This window comes from Euprymna scolopes, chromosome 26 (genome assembly GCF_053919585.1).
Source record: "Euprymna scolopes isolate OS-2025 chromosome 26, ASM5391958v1, whole genome shotgun sequence".
NCBI lineage: Eukaryota > Metazoa > Mollusca > Cephalopoda > Sepiida > Sepiolidae > Euprymna > Euprymna scolopes.
Genome location: NC_136507.1, coordinates 48,668,828 through 48,692,533, shown reverse-complemented (window position 1 = coordinate 48,692,533; position 23,706 = coordinate 48,668,828). Strand labels below are relative to the sequence as shown.

Below are 23,706 nucleotides of genomic sequence, written 5' to 3'. Positions count from 1 at the left end.
CTCCCGAGAGGTGGGAAATGGGAGCTGGTTAAAGGTCAGGCATGTGGGGTTGCCCCCACATCTGGTCCTTGCTAGTCATAGCTAGTCATAGCTTGCAGTATCTGCCGGAACAGATGGTATTTATTTGCTCCCCCACTGAGCAAATTAGGCACAAGGCCGTTTTTAATGTGAGGTAAAAACCAGCTCCCCTAAAAGTAGGCAAAAAGGGGGCACTCTGGTTATCAAAAATAATAATTGTCCCAGTATAGAGGGTTTCCCCTCCATTGACTGGTACAAATTATCTTAAGTGCAGCATCTGCCGGAACAGATGGTGTTTATTTGCTCCCCCACTGAGCAAATTAGGCACAAGGCCGTTTTTAATGTGAGGTAAAAACCAGCTCCCCTAAAAGGGGTCACTCTGGTTACCAAAAATAATAATTGTCCCAGTATAGAGGGTTTCCCCTCCATTGACTGGTACAAATTATCTTAAGTGCAGTATCTGCCGGAACAGATGGTATTTATTTGCTCCCCCACTGAGCAAATTAGGCACAAGGCCGTTTTTAATGTGAGGTAAAAACCAGCTCCCCTAAAAGGGGTCACTCTGGTTACCAAAAATAATAATTGTCCCAGTATAGAGGGTTTCCCCTCCATTGACTGGTACAAATTATCTTAAGTGCAGTATCTGCCGGAACAGATGGTATTTATTTGCTCCCCCACTGAGCAAATTAGGCACAAGGCCGTTTTTAATGTGAGGTAAAAACCAGCTCCCCTAAAAGGGGTCACTCTGGTTACCAAAAATAATAATTGTCCCAGTATAGAGGGTTTCCCCTCCATTGACTGGTACAAACCATCTTAAGTGTAGCATCTGCCGGAACAGATGGTATTTATTTGCTCCCCCACTGAGCAAATTAGGCACAAGGCCGTTTTTAATGTGAGGTAAAAACCAGCTCCCCTAAAAGTAGGCAAAAAGGGGGGCACTCTGGTTACCAAAATAATAATTGTCCCAGTATAGAGGGTTTCCCCTCCATTGACTGGTACAAATTATCTTAAGTGCAGTATCTGCCGGAACAGATGGTATTTATTTGCTCCCCCACTGAGCAAATTAGGCACAAGGCCGTTTTTAATGTGAGGCAAAAACCAGCTCCCCTAAAAGTAGGCAAAAAAGGGGGCACTCTGGTTACCAAAAATAATAATTGTCCCAGTATAGAGGGCTTTCCCTCCATTGACTGGTACAAATTATCTTAAGTGCAGCATCTGCCGGAACAGATGGTGTTTATTTGCTCCCCCACTGAGCAAATTAGGCACAAGGCCGTTTTTAATGTGAGGTAAAAACCAGCTCCCCTAAAAGGGGTCACTCTGGTTACCAAAAATAATAATTGTCCCAGTATAGAGGGTTTCCCCTCCATTGACTGGTACAAATTATCTTAAGTGCAGCATCTGCCGGAACAGATGGTATTTATTTGCTCCCCCACCGAGCAAATTAGGCACAAGGCCGATTTTTAATGTGAGGAGTGAAGGGAGGGGGAAGGGAAAAAGGGGACCAGCTCCCGAGAGGTGGGAAATGGGAGCTGGTTAATGGTCAGGCATATGGGGTTGCCCCCACATCCGGTCTTTGCTAGTCATAGCTAGTCATAGCCTGCAGTATCTGCCGGAACAGATGGTATTTATTTGCTCCCCCACCGAGCAAATTAGGCACAAGGCCGATTTTTAATGTGAGGAGTTAAGGGAGGGGGAAGGGAAAAAGGGGACCAACTCCCGAGAGGTGGGAAATGGGAGCTGGTTAAAGGTCAGGCATGTGGGGTTGCCCCCACATCTGGTCTTTGCTAGTCATAGCTAGTCATAGCTTGCAGCATCTGCCGGAACAGATACTACACTTTGATCTTAGCTATGTCGCCAAGGAACAGTTACAAACATAAGTACAGGATGTAGTAAGACAGATACTACACTTTGATCTTGGCCAAAAGGCCAAGAAAAGGGTATTTATTTGTTCCCACACCGAGAAAATTAGGCACAAGGCCGATTTTTAATGTGAGGAGTGAAGGGGAAATGGGGACCAATTCCCGGGGAGTAGGGGAGCTGGATAGTGACAATTGGTATGAAAGGTTGCCCCTACATTGACCAAGGTCTTATATGTTGGGTTGCCCCCACATATGGTCTTTGCTTGCAGTATCTGCCGGAACAGATACTACACTTTGATCTTGTTTATATAGTTTATTTCTGTAATGAAAAAATTTTACAATTAAATAATGAGAAATTCAAAAAATAAAAGCAAAAAATTAACATTTGTAAACAAACTTAGGCACAAGGCCATACAAGAAATGGGGTGGAGAGTGTTGCAGGGTCTTTGTTACTAAAGTGAAAATGGAGTCTTTGGCGACTTCACTCTTGACTGGCAACATTTACCACAATACCTCATTCATTCTGTGGACTCTAAACTAACTAATGAAAACACCACTGTTTTTGCAAAAAAGAATATATTTACAATTTCTGAGTGTGTGTGTGTAAATTTAAAAAAAATAAATGTTTTATTAAAGTGTGTGTGTGTGCGTGTGAAAAAAGTTCAATTCATTGGAAAATAAAAAGTTCTTGAATTTGGAAGAGAAACAGTTCGTGTTGGGGAGTGGGGAATCTAGAAAAATATACAAAAAATAAAATTGCCTAGTGCATTGTTAGTAAGGTCCCTCCCTGAGCTAATCTAGAAAGTTAGATCACCTAATGTTTTCCAGGGCACCGCAAACAAACGGGAAGATCCCTAGTGAGGATTGGGAAAGAATTCTTATTGGGTGTAGGGAGGAAAAATAAATAATTGTCAAAAACAAAAAGGGGGAAGATGGGGGGAGGGGTAGGCGGCGACCTTCGAGTAGGGGTTGACCAGGGGGTGAAAAAACAAAAAGATAGGGGGGATGGTAGGGTAGCCTCGTAAGGTTCTCTAGTGCCAAAAAACAAACAATCGGGGGACAGGATCTCATTTGTACCACTAGACAAGAGTCTCTTTACTTTTTATTTGTCTAACCTAGCGGGATGGGCTCCATAGGACCCAGTACCGCATATGCCATGCTTATGGTGGTAACACAAATTCAAACTTGGCACCTCGTCGGATGCACAAGCTAGCATCATGCACCCACCTCTTGTCAAAGGCCACTTGGGGCAACCTCTTCCAATTGCATCTGATCTTTACTTTAAGCAAATGTTTAAAGTAGACTATCAGACCCCGATCCAGAACAGATATCCCTTCGCAGACTCGCTTGAGGCGTGTGATCCATATGACCATCCTCGCTACTGCTAGTATCACTAGAAAAACCATTCTTTTCTCCCTAGGCAGCGGTGGATCAATGTTCTCCACAAAATAAGACTCATCGACTTCAAGCCAGCGCTTGGCATCGATGTGAGCCATTTCCTCGTTGACGTACTCTAGGAGGGTCTTGAGCCTGCTGCAGCAGAAAAAAGCATGACCGGCTGTTTCCCTCATGTCTTCGTCGGAGCGGGTTTCTTCATTGTACAGGTTGAGTTCTTCAAGGAGGGGTAGTACGTTCCAGACAAGTCGCCAGGTAAAGGAAAATTCCGAGTTTATAAGAAAGTCCTGACCCGGTACCCAACCTCCTCTAACGAAATCCCCGTCCATTTCACTAGCGGTTCCTTTGTGCTATGCTCCACTAGCTCCCGATAAAGCCTGTTCCTAGACTGTTCGAGGACACTAGTGCCCGGCAACACTCTAAGTGCGGACCGGCATTCGGCATAGAATGTTTGTTCCCCTCTCGGTGGAAGTGCATTTCGGGCCAATCGCCAGGTTAGAGAGAACTCCGAATTGTTCAGATGACTCAAACCTGGCGCCCAACTCCACGCGGAGCGGATCTCACTCTGCTGCCAACCCAAATGCACGCATAGCGGGTCGTCGGCGCCCTCCCTACTAGATCCCTGTAGAGTTTCCTATGGGTAGCAGTCACAAGGTCGCTGGATCTTGGTAGTCGTTTTAGCGCGGCTCGGCACTCTTTCAGGAAGGCTGAGTCTCCCCGCGGTCTGCGACGACTCTCGATAGCGGAGTCGATTATCGTGGAAGGTGGCACTAATCGCAGGGTGTCATGGTTGATCTTGAAGGTAGTGGCTCAGGAAGGCCAGCCTCTCGGCGTCTCGATGACACTTCAAGTCTGGCATTCCCAAACCTCCCTCACACGGACGTTGGATGCAGACCTGTCTGCTCACCCAGTGTCTTCCTCTGTCCCAAAGGAGGGAGGATAAGAGTTTGACAAGAGCTTTTAGGTGTTGTGCAGGCAGGGGAAGTACGGCCAGTCGGTAAAGGATGAGAGGGAAGACGTAAGTAGCACACGCCTCAGCTCTACCCTTTAAGGAAAGTTTCCTAGGAAGCCACGCGTTGACTGCAGCCTCCACCTTTGACCTTACCTCCAACCAATTCTTATCAAGCTGGAGACCTGGTCCGAACCACACGCCAAGGATACGAACCGGGCCATCTGTCCAGCTGAAGGGCACCGGGAGGTTTGCGTTACCACTCCACGCGCCCAACCGCAGTCTGACAGACTTACTGCGGTTTATCTTGGCCCCCGTGCTTCTTTCATACTGTGCAAGCGCCTCCGACATGATCTCGATGTCTCTGAACCTCGACACGAAGACCGTGACATCATCGGCAGATACTACATTCTGATCTTAGACAAAAGGCCAAGAAAAGCTTAAAAAGCCAAGATCAGCATCTATTAACAACAGACCTTTGATCTTTACCAAAAAGGCCAAGCACAAAAGTGTTACGGACCGACCGACGGACCGACGCAGTGATTTATAGAGTCGCTTGCACGCGACTAAAAAGTATAGCTATAGTAAATGAATTACATTTTTACTTTTTAAACCCAATGAAAGTTTAATTATTATTATTATTATTATTATTATTATTATTGTTGTTGTTGTTCATGTTAGTAGTAGTAGTAGTAGTAGTAGTAGTAGAGAGAGAGAAGAAAAGGAGAAAGAAGAAGAAATAAGAAGGATTCGACCTTTCCCTTTACTTTATAATGGGGCTTGTAGCACTCTCCTGAACGACTTGCGACTCTTTGAACCACCTTTTATTTCAGTCTATTAATTCAACTGTTTTTCTTTATCAATCTTCCCCCCCCCTTTGTGTCAATCCTATTCAACCTCCACCCCGCCACATATCCTTTCAGTTTATGTACCCCAGTTCCGCTCGGTGAAATTTGTCCCGTGCCTGATCCGACACTAGTTCGCCTCTTTTCTATGCACCCACCCCAACTCATTTACATAATGAGGGTCTCGTGCGTCTACTGCGACCGGTGGCCCTGACGGCGTCTCATGTCACTATAAAACGAACAGTATGGCACTTTCCCGAGGAAATTCACTCACCTGTTTGGCACCTCCAGTGTTACCTGCTTCCAAAGACGCCATTTAATTCATAAATTATCGTTTATAGTTTTATAACAGCACTCACACACACACATATATAAACATATAAATATATTTTTGATTCTTTTTAATTCGCTTATTAAATATAAGTGTAAGATCTTTTATTGCTTAGGATGTTTGTTTTTTTTTCACTTTTTTAATGTTTAATATCCTTTATTTTTTCTAATGTTTCCCTTTTTGAGTGAATTAAAAAAATATGTTTATTAGGTTGGGCCCAATCTTTCCATGGATTTTGAGTTCTTCCCGTTTTTTTTTCTTCTCAAATTCTTCGGGATTATTTTTAGTATTCTGATCACAATCGGTACAACCGTTATTGCCGATTCTTTGATGTGCTACTAGGTCTTCTTAATCAGGTCTCTGTGACTTCATACAACTTAGAACCAAAGAGTTTTTACGTGGTATATGAACGGATCCAAGAATGATCAATGACTTTTCATTTAAAATGATTGTGTAATTATTTAAAATCGTTCCAGGTACGCCAATGAAGAATGGTATCACTATCACTTTTGAGAAATTGAGAATTCTCTTGATTTCGAATGATAGTTCCTAATACTTGTATGTCTTCTTTCTCTCTGTTCTAACAATATTCTAGCACATTTGTTGCCACTGTTTTTTGTTTGTTCTTTCCTTTTGGTCATTGAAAGTTACTGAAAACATCATCGACTCGCATCCAATGACGTCACATGATATTTAATGGACCGATTCTCAAAATACGAGACGGGCTGGATTTCATAAGCACTCGAAGATGTACGCAATGCCTGCAAAAAAGACAATAAAATTTTATTAATACATATATCATTAATAAATTAATGAAATTAGATTTTAAAAAAAATACAAGGTAAAATCTATATTCCAGTTCAAACGATATTTATATTAATAAAAGTGTGTATCCCCTTTTCGTGTGTTTATGTTTGTGCGTTTCTACGGGACTTATCCATTTTATATTTTTTATCACTATATTAATTGAGAATTTAATGAAATAAAATATACAAAAGCGTGAAATAAAACAATTTTTTTATCCTTTTAAACAACAATTACGAAATTAAATCCAACATAATGCATTTCGATTTTTCGTAAATAAATCATCCATTTTAATTGTTAGTCAATGGTTTGTGAAAATAAATTACTTAGTAATTAACCGTTTAAAATTTGAATGAAATTTGGGAATATTTAAACTGTCGAATGGAAAGTAATTTAAATTGGCTTAAAAATTCTTAAGAAAATCAATTAAAAGTATAATTGGTTATGGATTTTTAACCATTTGGTTCAATAAATGATTTAATTTAACTTAAAAATCTTAATGATTATGATTTGGTAAAATATATAAAATCAAAACGGCAAGTAAAAAGAACGTCAGGCAACATTGAATAAACAATGTTAGTTATTAGTGTTATTTTAGTTCTCACACCGGTAAAAGGTAGTATTGTGATATATACAAAATCTTCAGCACATTCGCTTTATATATATATATATATATATATATATATATATATATATATATATATATATATATATATATATATATATATATATATACTTCAACAGCGCTCATAGGTTCCGAAACTGCTGAGCCTATTTTTTGCAAATTTCATACAAAGGTAATGCCTGGCCGTGTAATGAGTTTTATTTCTTTTACAGAAATTCATTCGATAAGTATAAAATATCGAACAAATCAAATCCTAGCTTACACCGGCCAAGAGGGATAATCCTCAGAAAATCAAGGGAGATTCAACTATCAGCAAATCATTTCTTAAAAAAAACAGAACCGTTGTAATCTGGAGATATAGCTCAGTGGTAGAGTATAAACCTACAGATCGAATGCCCCCCCCCCCTGTTCAAGCCCAGGCGTATCTCACCATTTTCTTTTTTTTTTCTTTTTAATCAGTTCAATTTACAATTAAATAAAAGAAGAGTAAATATATGTATATATAAAGCTGAATGTGTATGTGTGTGTGTGTGTGTGTGTGTGTGTGTGTGTGTGTGTGTGTGTGTGTGTGTGTGTGTGGTCACGAATAGGCTCCTATATGGTTGACTATTTTAAAAAAACGGATTGCATATAATGATAGAAGATGTATCGAGACACAGGAATGAATATGTTTGATCTGGCAGAACGGTGGTTCATTAAAATAGTGGGGTCTGCGTTCGCGCCTGGTTCACAAAGAATGGAAATAAAAAATTAAAAAATTAAAAATAAACGTTTATAAGTGTTTTTGATATAGATGTACATAAGAATACTTTAATAACTATGTTTTAACTTAAATAGGGATGGTATAATAAAATTGTGGGGTCTGCGTTCGCGCCTGGCCTCCATAGAATGGAAATAGGCACAACCTTTAATAAAGACTTTTTATATCTATCTGTGTAAGTATACTTTGATAATTATGTTTCAGTTTGAAGAAATATGGTATAATAAAATTATGGGGTGTTCGTTTGCGCCTGACCTTCATAGAATGAAAATATGTCACAAAGTTTAACAAGGTTTTTTAATATAGATCCACAGAATATTGTGATAAGTGTTTCAGTGTGAACAGGTATGGTATAATAAATTATGGGGTTTATCTATTTTATTTTTACTTTCATCATATTTTGCTTTGGTTCTGAAATCCCCAAATTCAATCCAAATTTACAACTCTTCCTTTTCATAACCTATCATACTTTCATAAATCAGAGTCCATTTTCTGTAGGCTGTTTTTGAACCCAGTCAACGACGGGTACATTTGCTAGTATATGTATATATATATATATATATATATATATATATATATATATATATATATATATATATATATATATGAGTTACGAAAATATGTTTTTATCTGTTTCGTCGATTATAGAAAAGCCTTCGACACAGTGGTATAAGAATTCTCTGGAATGTGATCGCAGATATGGGATTCCCCATAATTGATCTCATCAGAATCTGATATATCTCTCAGAAAGCAACAATAAGAACAACTCACGGGATGACAGACTTTTTGAAATTGACCAGCGTGTTAGGCAAGTATGTATATTGTCGCCCCACCTTTTAAATATATATATACCGAACAAGTAATGCGAGAAGCACTCGAACATCACTCAGCAGGAATTAAAATTTATGAAAGAACAATCAACAACCTAAGATGACGACGTAGTTCTGATTACAACATGCAGGAAATACAAGACTTAAGCAACAAACTAAAAGATTGCTAGTGAAACAGTAAGACTCTTCCGCAATGCGAGCAAAACAAAGGTAATGAAAAGTAACACAGGCATCAAATGATGGAAAACTAATTGCGGACAATCAAAATGTTGAAAATGTAGAAAATTTCAACTATCTGAGTGCAGTTTTCAAAAACAAAGTAGATGAAACCAAAGAAGTGAGACGACTTATTGCAAATATAGCAATTATTGCGCTAACCAATGTCTTGAAAGGCAGATTCATTTCACAATGCACAGAGAAACGACTTCTGAAAGCTTTGGTATCTCAATAGCGACATACGGAGCAGAATGTTGGTTCCTGAAAAAAGTCGACAAGAGGAAAATTGTTGCGTTTGAATTTTGGTGTTACCGTAGAATTCTTCGTGTAAGCTGGGTGGACAAACGTACACACGAATGGGTTCTGGAGAAGATTAGACTATGCCAAAGATTGCTGGACAACATCAATGACAGGAAATTGCGATTTTGGGGACATATAGCCAGAACAGACGGCCTCACAAAAGATCTGCTCTTTGGTACAACCCCTGGCAAAAGGGGACGTGGAATACTAAACACCAGAATATCAAACAACGTAAAAGAAAATTTTAGGCATTAGCATTGCTAAGTTGCTCAAAATAGTCCAGAACCGGAGTCAATGGCGATATATATATATATATATATATATATATATATATATATATATATATATATATATATATATATAATAAATTCCACAGCCAAACAACGTCGCAGCCCACAAGAGCCATGACAGTTAAAGAACCGGAAAAAATGATGCACGACATATATATATATATATATATATATATATATATATATATATATATATATATATATATATATATGTCGTGCATCATTTTTTGCGTAGCATAAGAGATTCAAGGAAAGCACGGAGTCTGTAAGGGCTGATGAGAGATGTTGATTGGCCAAATAAAGAATTTCATAGACCGTTGTGTGTCCAAGGAGACAATGAGTGCACAGTTTTATGTTAGTGTGGGAACTGTACAGACAATTATCCGCGATCGTGATGAACTGAAGATGCGAAAGATTTGCGTGAATACATCTATCCACATCATTGTAAAAGACTATTTGACCAAGACGGACAATTCCTCACCCCCCCCATGCAGTCAAGACCTTGCTACATGTGACTTTTGGTTATTCCTTAAGCTCAAAGAAAACCTTAGAGGCTGTCGTTATGAGACAATTGGGGAGATGAAAGAGATTGTGATGAAGGTCATTGACACCCTCTCACAAGAGGATTTCCATGAGGCATTCCAGAAGTTGTTGAACGGTACAACAAATGCATTGCAGTCGGAGGAGATTACTTCGAAGGGACTAGAGTTTCATGCATGTACTATAAAAAAAATTGTTCATACGAAAAAGTCTGGAAACTTATTGAAAACACCTCGTATAAATATATATATCTATACTCCTATATTTTTTAAATTTTTGTGTATTTAATGTATTTATTTGCTTCCCCACCAAAGCAAATTAGGCACAAGGCCGTTTTTAATGTGGGGTAAAAACCAGTTCCCCTAAAAGTAGGTAAAAAGGGAGCATACTGGTTACCAAAAATAATAATTCTTCCAGTATAGAGGGTTTCCCCTCCATTGACTGGTACAAATTATCTTAAGTGCAGCATCTGCAGAACAGATACTGCACTTTGGTCCCGGCCCGAAGGCCAAGAACAATAGAAAAAAATATTTATATTCATATTAAAAAACCCTTTTTTTCTATTTATTTAAAAAAAAAATACAACTTTGTTATATATGGGTTGTGGTATTGCATTCATCTGCAAAAGATCTAGCTAATTTGCATATTTTTTTAAACATTCATTTTAATAAATTCCCTATTAGTTTTTTCGGCTTTCTTATTGGCTGATCATCTTTAGTTAACTCTTACGTGTAATTATATTCGTGCAGATATTCTACATGATTTATACTTGCGTAATATTTGCGTAAAAAAGTTATAATAAACACAACCCTTTTTCTATATTTATGTATGCGTATATATATTTGTTTAAAAAAATTGCTACCAAACTCCTCTGTCAGTTTTTGGTTTACAGAGATGAAACTTCATATACAGAGGAATCGAACTCATACGGAACTTTATATTTGTGTTTTAGCCGAGGAAAATCGGTGCAAAAGTGTGGAAATTAAAAAAATAGAATTTGCTAGTTGAAGGTCGAAGTCATGCCTAACATAATAGCTATTGGTTCATGTTTTAATTTTTAGCATTGCGGCAAACATGTCTTCATAGCTCAGGCATTAACGTCAAAGGAAAAATTAAATCGTAAGCTAAACGTTTTGGTTTCGATTCTAGGTGATAGCGCACGAGTATTTAAAAAAAAAAACTTTTAAAATCATTTCTATATATTAAATCCAATGTAATCTATACACCTACATTGTTTTTATTCATATTAAAACCCCCTTTTCTAATTATTTAAAAAGAAAATACAACTTATATGTTATATATGGGTCATGGAATTGCATTCATCGGCAAAAAAAAAAAAAAAAAACTAGCTAATTTGCATATTCTTTTAAACATTTATTTTAATTAATTTCCTTTCGGTTTTCTCATTGGATGATCACCTTTAGTTAATTATTACGTGTAATTATATTCATGCAGTTATCTTACATGATTGATACTGGGTAATATTTGCGTGAGAAGGTTATAATAAACACAAACCTCTTTATATATATATATATATATATATATATATATATATATATATATATATATATATATATATGCGCATATGTATATGGTCTAAGTGTTTCACCCATAATATATGTCTAACTTATCGGAAATACCAACTTTTTTTTGTATTGACTTTCCTGTACAATATATTCTTTGTACCTAAAGTTATTTTTCGCGCCTTTCTTTATCACCCTTTCCTTAGGGTCATAATGCTTTTTTTCATTTTTCTTTTAACTAAAACAGAAAGCTATCGATAACTGCTCGGTTTATTAATATTTACAAACTGAGAAGAAAAACATGTTACGATCCAACATAGAACATTAGAAATAAAGAGATTAAAGTATTTGTCCCTAGTAAATCATTTGATTATCTTAGAACACTATTGCTAAAAAATCTAACATGCAATTGCTATTAAATGATTTAATTTAAATCATCGAAATGGATATAGAGTTAAACTATTTGCTACCTTCTTCTACAACTATGAGACGCAGTTTGTTCGGAATAAATGTAATAATTTTTAAACGGGGTGAATGCACACATAGTATTCAGAAACACATTTTAGGAAGTGTTGTAAGTGGTGAGCTTGAAACTGTAAAATTGAGATTATTATATATATTAATGATGGGACAACTCTAAAAGTTTTTTTTCCGACTCAATACAATTATTGGTGCTTTTCTAAATTCCCGATTCCAATTTTTTAACTGTGTAAATATTTAATTAGAGATTTGTTGCTTATTTTACATTTTCAAATTACTGTAAAACTCTGCGTAATGGCAACATGTAATTTTGCAAATATAAAATAACACTTAGTAGGGCAGGAGAATATAACACGAGTAAACCTTCCTAAATATATTTTTCAAATTTTGTAATTGATTAAAAATTATGAGAGAATTAAAGACTTTTGCTGATTTTAAAACAAGGCCTAAATGTATTATTAGTGTACAGAATGCTATTGAAATTGCTTATTAAATAATTTAAATAGTCGACGATTTGTATGTAAAATATGACAGTGTAGAAATAGAATGATTAACCCAGTCCCTTTCTCTGTTAAAAATGATTTTTTTAAATATAATATTGATATCTAGAAAACCATTCTTAACATAGAAAAGTGACTTGGTTGACTATTCTGTATCTTTCCTCTATCAAAGAATGTTCGTACTTTTATCCTGATTATAAAGATTTGGTCGATTATTAAATTAATTTGCTTGTAAAGAAAACAATATACATATAATAATAATTCTGATTTCGTTCATCAACGTCTCCCTGGAAAGGGATGAGATTCATTTCCAGAGGATTTTCCTGAATCCCGGCTCCAAACCAGGAGCTTCAAAGATCAAGGGTTTTCCTAAGGATGTTGGTGGTACCTACAATAGCAGAAGTCTGAAGACCGCCTAAAACATCGGGGATTCATAGTTTTTTCAATTGTCCTTCCAGACTACTCCAGACTCTTAGCATACCAACAACGACCGGGATTATTTGTGTTTTAACCCCGTGTACACGCCTTATCTCCAATGCCAATGGAGCATAATTGCTCCACTTCTCATTCTTCTTCTCTCTCACATTACTGTCCCAGGGTACTGAGAAGTCTACAATCTGCCAGTTTTTTTAAACCTTATCAATGACGACCAAATCCGGACGATTATGTTCCAATTGCTTGGTCATTATAACACTTTTGTCCCACCATACCTCTACGTTGCCATCTCACTTGTTCTCACTTCATTATGCACCTCCTCAAACCATTTTCAGCATACTTCATCTTAATCTTCTTATAGACCTCCCAATATATCCGGAGTTCCATGCGATCATGTCTTTTGCGGTACTCTCTCTGGGCTAATCCACTACATGCTGCTGCAAGGTGCGCAATTGACTCTGAGGTCTTACCACAAATCCGGCATTCTGCAGAATTTCCTCTCCTAGAACCAATTTTTGAACAATCATGTTTCTAATGCCTGCTCTTGTGCTGCACAAACAAAAGCTTCAGTACTCTTAGCCAGATACCCAGCTCTAAGCCATTGCCATGATCTTTCATCAGCCACTTCTGCTATATCCTGGAAGACCTTCTGTGCATTTTCTTCCTAGCCAGTTCCTCTACCCTTTCTCTATCCATACGTTTCACATAATCTGCCTTGGTCTCACATACTTTCACTTCATTAGCCACAACCTTAAGCATCCACTCCTCACTTCTAACCACATTCTCCTTCAATGATATCTCTTCAGTTCTAACACACTCTTTTACACTTTTCAATCCTCTCTCACCGTCTTTCATCTTTTGATACAGCCTCACTACGCTACTTCGAATGTGGAATATACCAAACATTGCTAACACTTTTCTTGTTTTGATATCCATAGCATGCAACGCCTTGTCAGACCATTCTAAAATTCCCGCACTGTATCTCAAAACACTGACTGCCCATGCATTAACCGCTTTTATTAAGTTACAATTTTGACTTCGCAATTAGTTTCTCTCTTCTAAGATACTCCTTCCTGACTTTCTCCTTCATTTCTCTGTTCATGACACCTACACCGCCAACACTCCCAAATACTTATACTCTCTATCTTCTATTTCTTTCATAATTTCTGCATTTGGCAGCACTATTCCATTCGAATGAACATTTACTCCCTTTTTCATCACCAGCACAAGTTCTACCAGTCTCTCTATTTCCTTTTCATTTCTACCGAATATTTTCAAATCATCCATAAACAGTAGATGGTTGAGGCGTCTGTCACCAGATCCAAGGTTATACTCCAGATTGTCTCTCTTCAAGAGGATGCTCATTGGCATCATTATCATTACAAAAAGAAGTGGAGATAACAAATCTCTTTGAAATATTCCACGTTTAATGCCAACCTGTCCCAGCACCTCTCTGTTTGCTATCAGCACTGTTTTCCATTGAGCCATACTTGTCTCCAAAAACCGTACCACATTCTCAGCAACCTTCATCATCAATAGTATTTCACGTATCCATGAATGAGGAACCATGTCATAAGCCTTTCTGTAATCGATCCATGCTACGCTCAGATTCCTCTTCTTTTTCACATCCTGCATTATTGCTTTATCAATTAGTAGTTGCTCTTTAGTACCTCTCGAGCCTTTCCGGCACCCCTTTTGTTCGTCAGGAAAAACACCATTACTCTCTAGATGTTCATAAATTTTCTCCGCAAATATTCCAGTCAACAGTTTCCACATCAATGGCAGACATGTAATTGGTCTATAATTATTGGCATCTGTTCCTTTTGCAGGATCTTTCCTAATCAATGTTGTTCTTCCCTTCACAAGCCAATCAGGGACATCTCCCGACTCTACAACCGTTTGCAGAGCAGCAGCTATAGGTGGATAAAGGCATGGAAACTTCTTCCTCTTTGCATCCTGCCTTATCAATCATCAGTTGCTCCTTAGTAACCCTCAAGCCTTTCCGACACCCTTTCTTTTCATCAGGGAAAACACCATTACTCACAAGATGTCCATAAAGTTTTTCCGCAAATATTTCAGTTAACAGTTTCCGCATTAGTGGTAGACATGTAATTGGTCTGTAATTTGTGGCATCTGTTCCCTTTGCAGGCTCTTTCCAAATTAGTGTCGTCCTTCCCTTAACAAATCAATCAGGGACATCTCCCGACTCTACGACTCTTTGCAGCAGTTATAGGGCAATAAAGGCATTGGAACTGTTTAAACCAGAAGCCCATCACTCCATCTGGACCAGGTGCCTTCCAGTTTGTCATCCTTCGTATGCCAGACTTCATGTCATCAATGGTTATCTCAACGTTCTTCATCTGCTGCATTCCTGATAGCCTTTCTCTGGCCTCTCCCAACCAGCTAGCCTTCTTATTATATCGCCCTTTGACAGACCAAATCCCACACCAGAACTTTCTGGTATCATCTGCATTTGGAGTGTTGTTATTTCCCGCCTGTTTACTATTTAATTCTTTATACAGCTGAGTCTGATTGTTCCGGAAACGCAACACTTTTTCCAACAAAGTTCTTAATTTTCATGCCACCAGCGTGGACCTTCTCTTTCAACATAGTTAGAACGGTCATCGTTCCCTTTTTCAGCAATCTATACCTCCTTTCAAGCTCGTCCTTGGCTTTCTGTCCTTGTTTAACTCCTTTTCTTATTTCTTCGATTCTACCAATGTCTTTCTGCCACTGTTTAATACTTTCTTCAAGCCGCCTCTGCCAGTATGATCTTCTATCCTTCATTTCTCTCTCTTTCTTCTGTATTAAGCCAAGAAGATTCGCAACAATGTATACAGAAGATTGTTAAGTTCCGTAATCGATATGTTCTTTCTTATGATGTTGCGAATTACTCCTTGAACTATTTTTACCTCGCTTTTCACCTTCAGCCTATCACTACTCTTCATGTTTGGAATATCTATGGTCTCATCTCCAAGAAGAACCTCTCTTAACTTCTGAAGTACTTATTTTTCAATAGAAGTCAAAACTCGAACTTCATCACCACTTCTTCATACATCTGCTCCTTCCACTGGCTCCACTGTCTCAGAGTCATTGATCTCATCTGCCTTAGATCCTTCAAACTGCTTCTCATCATTTCCCCTAACCATAGGATTCCATTCCTCCTCAGTTGCCCGCCTCCCATCATCGCTTACATTTCCCTTCTGCACTTCCACTCTCTCGGTGCTTTCATCAGTGCTAGTTTCATCAATTTTACTTTCGCTATTCATTTCCTTCCTAACCACCTGTTCAATCTCTTCCCTTACAATCACAGAAAGTTGGTTATTATTTTTAATCTATTTTAACTGAGATACCAAACTCGCAACACTCCTAGCTCCCCCTCCTCCCGATTCCCACTCTTCCATCACTTAGTACTCTTCTTTCCCCATCCGTCCATGGTTTTTTGACATTTCCTGTTCCAACTCCCTTCGTGTCTTGGGACCCTCTCTGCCAATTCTCACTGCCCCTACATCCACCCACATCCTCAGTATTTTAAAAAGTTGTATGATGACGACAGGACCTACCTTGTTGACCAGTGGGACTCCTGCCGGACGTGAGACCATTGCAAGATGTCCAGTCTCATTTACATCGTTATTTTCAATATTTTGATTTGGCATTCTCCCATAAATGGGTTGGTGAATTTTAGGTTACATCACCACCGATAGTTTTATTGAGACATCATCTCTACAAGGGTTCCCCACTAAGGTTAAAGATCCCCTCCCGATCTTTCTCCTCCTCCACCACCATCACCACCACTATTACCACTACCACCACCAACAACAGAAATAACATTTACAATGATAATATTAACACTAATATCGGTAGTAATAATAATAACAGTAACAACAACAATAGCAATGACAGCAAAAAGAACACCAATAACAATAACAGCTACAATAATAATAAAAACATACTACTACTACTACTCATAATAATAATAATAGTATTAACCAATCTATCTATCTATACTCCTATAAATTCGTTTTTCTTTTGTGTGTATTAATATTCATATTAAAAACCCTCTTTTCTATTTATTTAAAAAGAAGATACCATTTTCTTATATATGGGTTGTGGAATTGCATTCACTAGCAAAAGATCTAGCTAATTTGCATATTCTTTTAAACATTCATTGTAATTAATTCCCTATTAAAGTTTTCGGTTTTCTTATGGGATGATCATCTTTAGTTAACTATTACGTGTAATTATATTCATGCAGAAATTCTACATGATTTATACTTGCATAATATTTTCATAAAAGTTTACAGTAAATGCAAAATTGTTTCCATATATATTTATGTATACGTATATATTTTTGTTTAATCGGTCTATCTATCTATATATATATATAAATATATATATATATATATATATATATATATATATATATATATATATATATATATATATATATATATATATATATATATAAGTGAACGTGTCTGTGTATCTGTGTGTCTGTGTACATTTCCCCTACGCAATAACTCTGTCAATTTTTAGTCTACAGACAAGAAATTTGGTATACAGGGTACTGAGATTTGGGGAAATCGATGTGATCGGTTTTTGGCCAGCAATTTGGCGATTAAGGAGTCAAAGTTCAACGATTTCATCTTTGAGAACTCTACCAAACTCCTCCGAAAATTTTGAGTCTACGCACTTGAAATTTTAGATATAGGTTTCTTGGACATGGATCTAACTTAATAATTTGATTTGAACCCAAAATAATAAATTTTAAGGGGTCATAATAGGGGTAAAATTAAACAAAAAGTTGACCTCTGCGGTCTCTACCAAATTACTCAGACAATTTCTGGTCTAAATATTTGAAATTTTACATAAAGGGTATTCAGAGATAGGGCAAGCTTTTTCATCAATTTGGGTCGAAAATTTTTAGTTAGCAATATATAAATGTATGTAGTTAAATGGAATTGTAGAAAGCGGTACAATGCAGAAGTAACGGAAAGACACAGGCTGAAGCAGGTGAGAAATTTATTAATACAACTTATAAATACATGTGTACATATTCGTATTTCATATACGCAGTATATTCATATTTGCACAGTGGTTACCTGGGAAAGTCGGTCTGGTGGTATGTCCGTGTAATATAATATTTCGAGAAAGATCTCTTCGTCAGATATTTACTTGACTTTGACAAACGTGTTGTTGTAAGCAGTAGCTATATTGTACCGCCTTCTACAATTCCATTTAACTACATACTATACAATGCTTCAAGCAAACTACACCCACCTCTTATATAAATGTATGTATGTATGTCTGTTTGCATGTCTGCCTTAATCTTTCACTAGAGACGACGGATTTTACCAAGAACAGTATCGTTTTAAAGTTCGACCTTTCATACGACAAATATCGAAAAATTGGCTGAAAACATTAATATCTTCCCTTTCAACTAGGCACTTTTCTACAGGGGGGGCACTTTTTTGCGCCGATATTTTTTAAAGTAATCCTTTCCTTTAGATTGTCTAGCCTTAATTTAAAAAAATGTCGCTTCCGGTTTAGCGGTGGTCGTAATAGCATAAACGTTAGGTTTTACCCCGTTCTTTTTCTCCTTTGCGGTACGGGTTCGAGCCTGGCTTCCTACTACTACTTTTTTTTTTTGCTCAACATACACATCCAAACACCCGGGCAACGCCGGGCAACGCCGGGCGCCCATGCTAGTATATATATAAAAGTGAACGTCTCTGTGTGTGTGCCTGTGTGTCTATGTGTCTATCTGTCTGTGTGTGTACATTTCCCTACGCAATAACTTTGTCAATTTTCAGTTTACAGACTCGAAATTTGATATACAGGGTACTGAGATTTGGAAAAATCTTTGTAATCCGTTTTCGGCCAGAAATTTGGCTGTGAAGGGGTAAAAATTCTACGATTTGACCTTTGAGAACTCTACCAAATTCCTCCGACAATTTTGGTATAAACAATTGAAATTTTTCGATATAGGTTCTTTGGACATGGATCTAACTTAATAACTTGATTTGAGTCCAAAACAATAAATGTTAAGGGGTCGCAATAGGGGTCAAAGTTTTTTAAAAAATTACTGTTTTTTTTTTTGTTGTTTTTTGCTCAACATACACCTCCAAACACCCGTGCAACGCCAGGCTGAAATGTTACTAATAATAAATAACTGGGAATGATTTTTTCCTCCTCTCTATCCCCCCTTTCCCTTTTTTATATTAACTTATCAAATAATTAATTATTTTTTTTTATAGTTTATAGTTAACATATTTATGAGTAGTTAAAATAAACGAATTTAGGAAAACTCGTCCCGGGAAAACTCGTCTCGGGAAAACTCGTCTCCGGACAACTCGTCTCCGGAAAACTCGTCTTCGGAAAACTGGCCCCCTTTCGCTAGGTAGGAAAACTGGTCCCTTATTGAATAAATGTCGATTGAAAACACATTTTATTATCGTTCTTGAAGGAGATATTGTTTTTTTAAAATAGACTATAACCCCCATAATATTTAAAAAAAAAAATATTTTTACTTGTTTAATGTTTTTTTTTTGTTTTTTTTAAATAAAATCGATTTTCTAAGTGTCCGTTTTCTACCTAACTATATATATACATACATATGTTATATTATTATTATTATTATTATTATTATTATTATTATTATTATTATTATTATTAATAATAATAATAATAATAATAATAATAATAATAGTTGTTGTTGTTGTTGTATTATTATTATTATTATTATTATTATTTTTTTTTTTTTTGCTGCTCCAGCTGACCACAGGGTGAGTATGAAAGAAAGGAGAAACGAAGCAAATACACAGAGCTAGCCAGAGAGTTAAAAGGGATTTGGATGATGAAGAAAATCAAAATAGTACCGATAATAGTATGAGAACTAGGAACCATTCCGAAAAACTTTGAAAAAAGAATGTCATAAATTGGAATCAGAGGAATAACTGCAAAAGTACAACGACTAACGTTTGTTAACTTGTGTGAAAGCTTCATGTGAGCCAATAATGATATTTATTTTTACGCACAAAATCACTGTATTTATTCTATTTACAGCTTACATTTATTTCCAATAATTATAGCATAACATCGTTATAAACATAAACTACTCTAACAAAATCTTCGTTAAAGCGGATAAACTAGAAGTTTTTATAAAATATGTACGCAAAAGTATAACAGAAAACATTACAAACGAATGCAACTACATAGATATAAGAAATGATGAAAGCATACAAATCGTCGTAAAAATTTCCGATAACGTTCGTAAATTAAAGCCTACGGAGACCTATATCTTATATAATAGCCACAAAATAAATGTGAACAATAACTCTAGAATTCGTTTAATTAAATCGATCAAGCTTGAAAGATTAGGAAAAGTACTTTATAAAATTAACACGCAAAAAGTAGCCTCGAATTAAACCAGTGAGTCAGTATTATTCCTTTGTTGTAACATCGAAAATAAAAAAATAAATATACCTGCTACAATTTGACATCGTGGATTTCTATTATCCATAATCGAAAAACTCTTACACATCGAAATTCATACAAGGATCCATATGCATCCATATGCAGAAGATCAGTTTTAATCAATAATAACGATCAATGGATAAAAACGCAATAATAACGATCAATGGATAAAAACGCTAAAAAAACCAAAAAAATGACAAACTCCTTTCATATGACCATGTGTACCTTGAACTCTACAAAGGTATTAGATTTTGTGATTTTATATTTATTTTATATGCAATCATGCATATATTTGGTAATATAGATGTCAGCCTATATAAGGCTGATGGATTAGCTATAATAAGAGATTCTAACAAGATTAAGGTGAAAACTTTAAGAAAATTATGCACATGATAATGAAAACAAAATAGGCATAAGGATAGACGCAATGGCTTACATGTTAAGTACAATATACGTAAACCTAAGGTCCAATCATAACCAGATTTCTAATTTAATCAAACGTAGGCTTAGTGAACATTCTAACTGCACATAAGAAGTCAAACAACATTTACAACACAGCTATAAAATATAATAGGTACCATCATATCGAAATTAAATATAAGCAGCAGGACAGGAATAAGGTTAAAAAATGGAAGAAAACAAAATAAAAGCACATAACAACAAAATACTGAGTTGAATGTGGGGGGGGGGATAATAAGAAAATGCGTAAAAAGTGGTCAATATAGCAACAAAAAAAAATAATACTAAGAGGAACAATATATAACGACTGCAATAAGCAGTGATAACAAAAACAATAATAAAAATGACTTTAATAGAAATAATAAAGTTAATAATAAAGAGAAAGATTGTAACTGTAGAACTCAAAAATAGAAAAAAAGGTGGGGAAAGTGAAAATCGACCGAACATTTGTCTGAGACAAGACCTAATGTACCATGCGATTTTTCAATATCTTATATATAGTTCATTACAAACACCTACAAGCATATTTAGTTATTCTTAATTTGCATAATTATTTTACAGTCACCTAAGAAATAAATATTCTGTCATATACACTTGTAATTTTGCATTGTTATATTTTCTCAAGTTTTGTTGATAGTAAAACGCCTGATATCACTGAGATCCGAGAACAGATCCCACACTTTGAAAAATTTATTCATTTTAGAAAATTTTACAATCATTATAAATTAATTATAAATAAATTAGACATAAGGTCATTCAAAAATGTCTGGAGGGGGAAGGACTATACACATCTCTGTCACTATACCTAAGTTATTCCTAGCTAGAACCCTCAATCACCATAATACCACATTCACTCCAAGGGTAGTCCTGCTTAAAATTCCCAAATCGATATTTTTACATAAATATAAACATAAATAAAAAGTCATTTATTTACAATAATTTCATTGGTGTGGGGTGGAGAAAAACAAAAATATAAAACAGATGTTAGTAAGACTCTCCCTGCGCTTTCTAAATGATAGAACACCACCATTCATGCTATGGCGAGGATCACAAGAAACGCTATCCGTCTCTCCCTGTTCCACGACGTTGTACTTTTGCAGTTATTCCTCTGATTCCACGACGGCCTGATGTTGTGGCTGATGTTGGGTATGTTCAGGTCGATACGAGCCGTCACCTTGTCGACATGGCCCCAATTCACAGCATTCAAAGAACGCAAGTTCCAGCGTTTATTCTGATGAAGTCGCAACGGGGAAACCTGGATGAATTCATTAATCCGGAACTGTCTGTATGGCATTGAGGAGTAACATGTTGCAAGCCAATCACCAGGCCAAAGAAAAGTTGTTGAAATAACTCGAACCTGACGCCCAATTCCACTCGGAGCAGGTGTCATTTTTTGTAAATTCCAACAGCTCAACAAGCAGCTCCTTAACAGACCCTCTAACTAATCCCCTATGGAGTGCCTTCCTAGAAGTCAGAAAAAGGTTGTTGGAAGCTTTTTGAACGCGGTTCGGCACTCTCTTAAGAAATGTGTATCGTCTCTCGGCTTATGACGACCCATCCCAAATCATTGAGGATGAGATACAAAAAGGCACTAATCGCCACAGTGCTCTACACAGATTCCTCCGTCAATATTTGGCCCAGGAAAGCCAGGATCTCGACATTATATATATATAAAGATTTGTCTGTCCGTCTATCTTTTTTCGAGCAAAGAAAGCTAGTAAACAATTGTGTTCCATATTAAGAAATGCCATCAATTATTTTGACAATATCAATTAGGCCACCTCTTTAGTAAAGTAGTCAAACCTAAGGATTCCAACTTATCCTGAAAATTGAGACCCATTAACATTTATCATATTCAGATGAAGAGAAGACATTAAAAAAAGGAAAGGAAAGGCAGCCGATATTTATGTTGTCCTATAAAATGTCCTATAAAATGTCCTATAAAATCTAATGTCCGGAAATTTCTTTTTTGAACTAATTTGCACAACGTGTCTGGACAAGAAATGTCTCGCTAAATGACCCGTTTAATAATTTATTCGGTTTCTAAAAAGCGCAAATAACGAGCCTTCACCCTTGAAATCACCACCGTTGATGCAGCAAAGACCATTTCATTTTCGGCTTCTGCCTTCCTTGACAAAAATAATTAATAATCATAATCAATCTGACTCACTAATTCACCAACTACCGTCTTGTAATGACAACCCTCTACTCTGTTATAAAAAAACAATGTCTATTCATGCATTTATGTATAGATATAAACTAATTAACCGGTCATTATGAATTTAGTTAAATTTCTCTTTATAAAAAGAAGGATTGGAAGCTTTTAGTAAACATTCAGATAACTTTCGAATTTTGTGAAATTTGAATAGTTCTCATTCGTCATCAATTTATAAACATTTCTTCAAATTTCAGTTTCTTACTTGCATTTCAAAGGTATGTTAATAGGCCCCCCTCCTTTTCATATTTGCATTAGATTTGATCCATAGTATTCAGACACTAATGAAGGAAGTTTCCTTGGATTTCAACTTCTGTTTTAGACCCCATCAAGCTTAAGCTTTAAATTTTAGACACTTTCTAAAATAAAACTCATGTAATGGATTTTGATCAAAATTGTAACAAGGATTCTAAACATAAGGTTTAGTGGAATTATATCTTGAGTTTAGTTTGTGTAAGGGGGCATAAAAATGGTATAAAACTGTTCTGGGACGAGTATTTTTCGCCTATATAGTATTAAATATATGTATTTCTATCCCGTCTCACAAATCTTAACGAGAAAACACATGCTTTATTATATATATACTAGCAGGGAGATACGATGTAGTTTAAGATTGAGTTATGATCAACGAATTTTTTACAATCCCTTTTTTATTTCATTGAAATCAATGAAATCGCCTATTTATTAGTCAAATCGAGTGATTGCCTGCTCTAGTTGGAGACCCATCGCGGTGCAACAGGAGGAAGCGTCACCTGCCTCCCCGCAGTGACTTAGTACATAATACACGGTAGTCTACATTGTACTACAGAGAACCTACTGTTGATTTTATAAAATTATTTTTTATATAAAATTATTT

At 36.3% G+C, this 23,706-nt stretch overlaps 1 protein-coding gene across 4 annotated transcripts in view; it reads right to left on the bottom strand.

Moving 5' to 3' along the window:
- Window positions 1-23,706, bottom strand: part of LOC145248009 (dynein light chain Tctex-type protein 2B-like) — a 112,612-nt gene that overhangs the window by 12,828 nt on the left and 76,078 nt on the right. For 3 of the 4 annotated variants that reach the window (XM_080109701.1, XM_080109700.1, XM_080109702.1), the window contains one exon: window positions 5,341-6,158. The exons of the other annotated variant lie outside the window; for it this stretch is intronic. In XM_080109701.1, coding sequence (XP_079965827.1) covers window positions 5,341-5,382 — 42 coding nt within the window. In that variant the 5' untranslated portion in view covers window positions 5,383-6,158. The remainder of the gene's footprint in view (window positions 1-5,340; window positions 6,159-23,706) is intronic. 4 annotated transcript variants of the gene reach the window in all.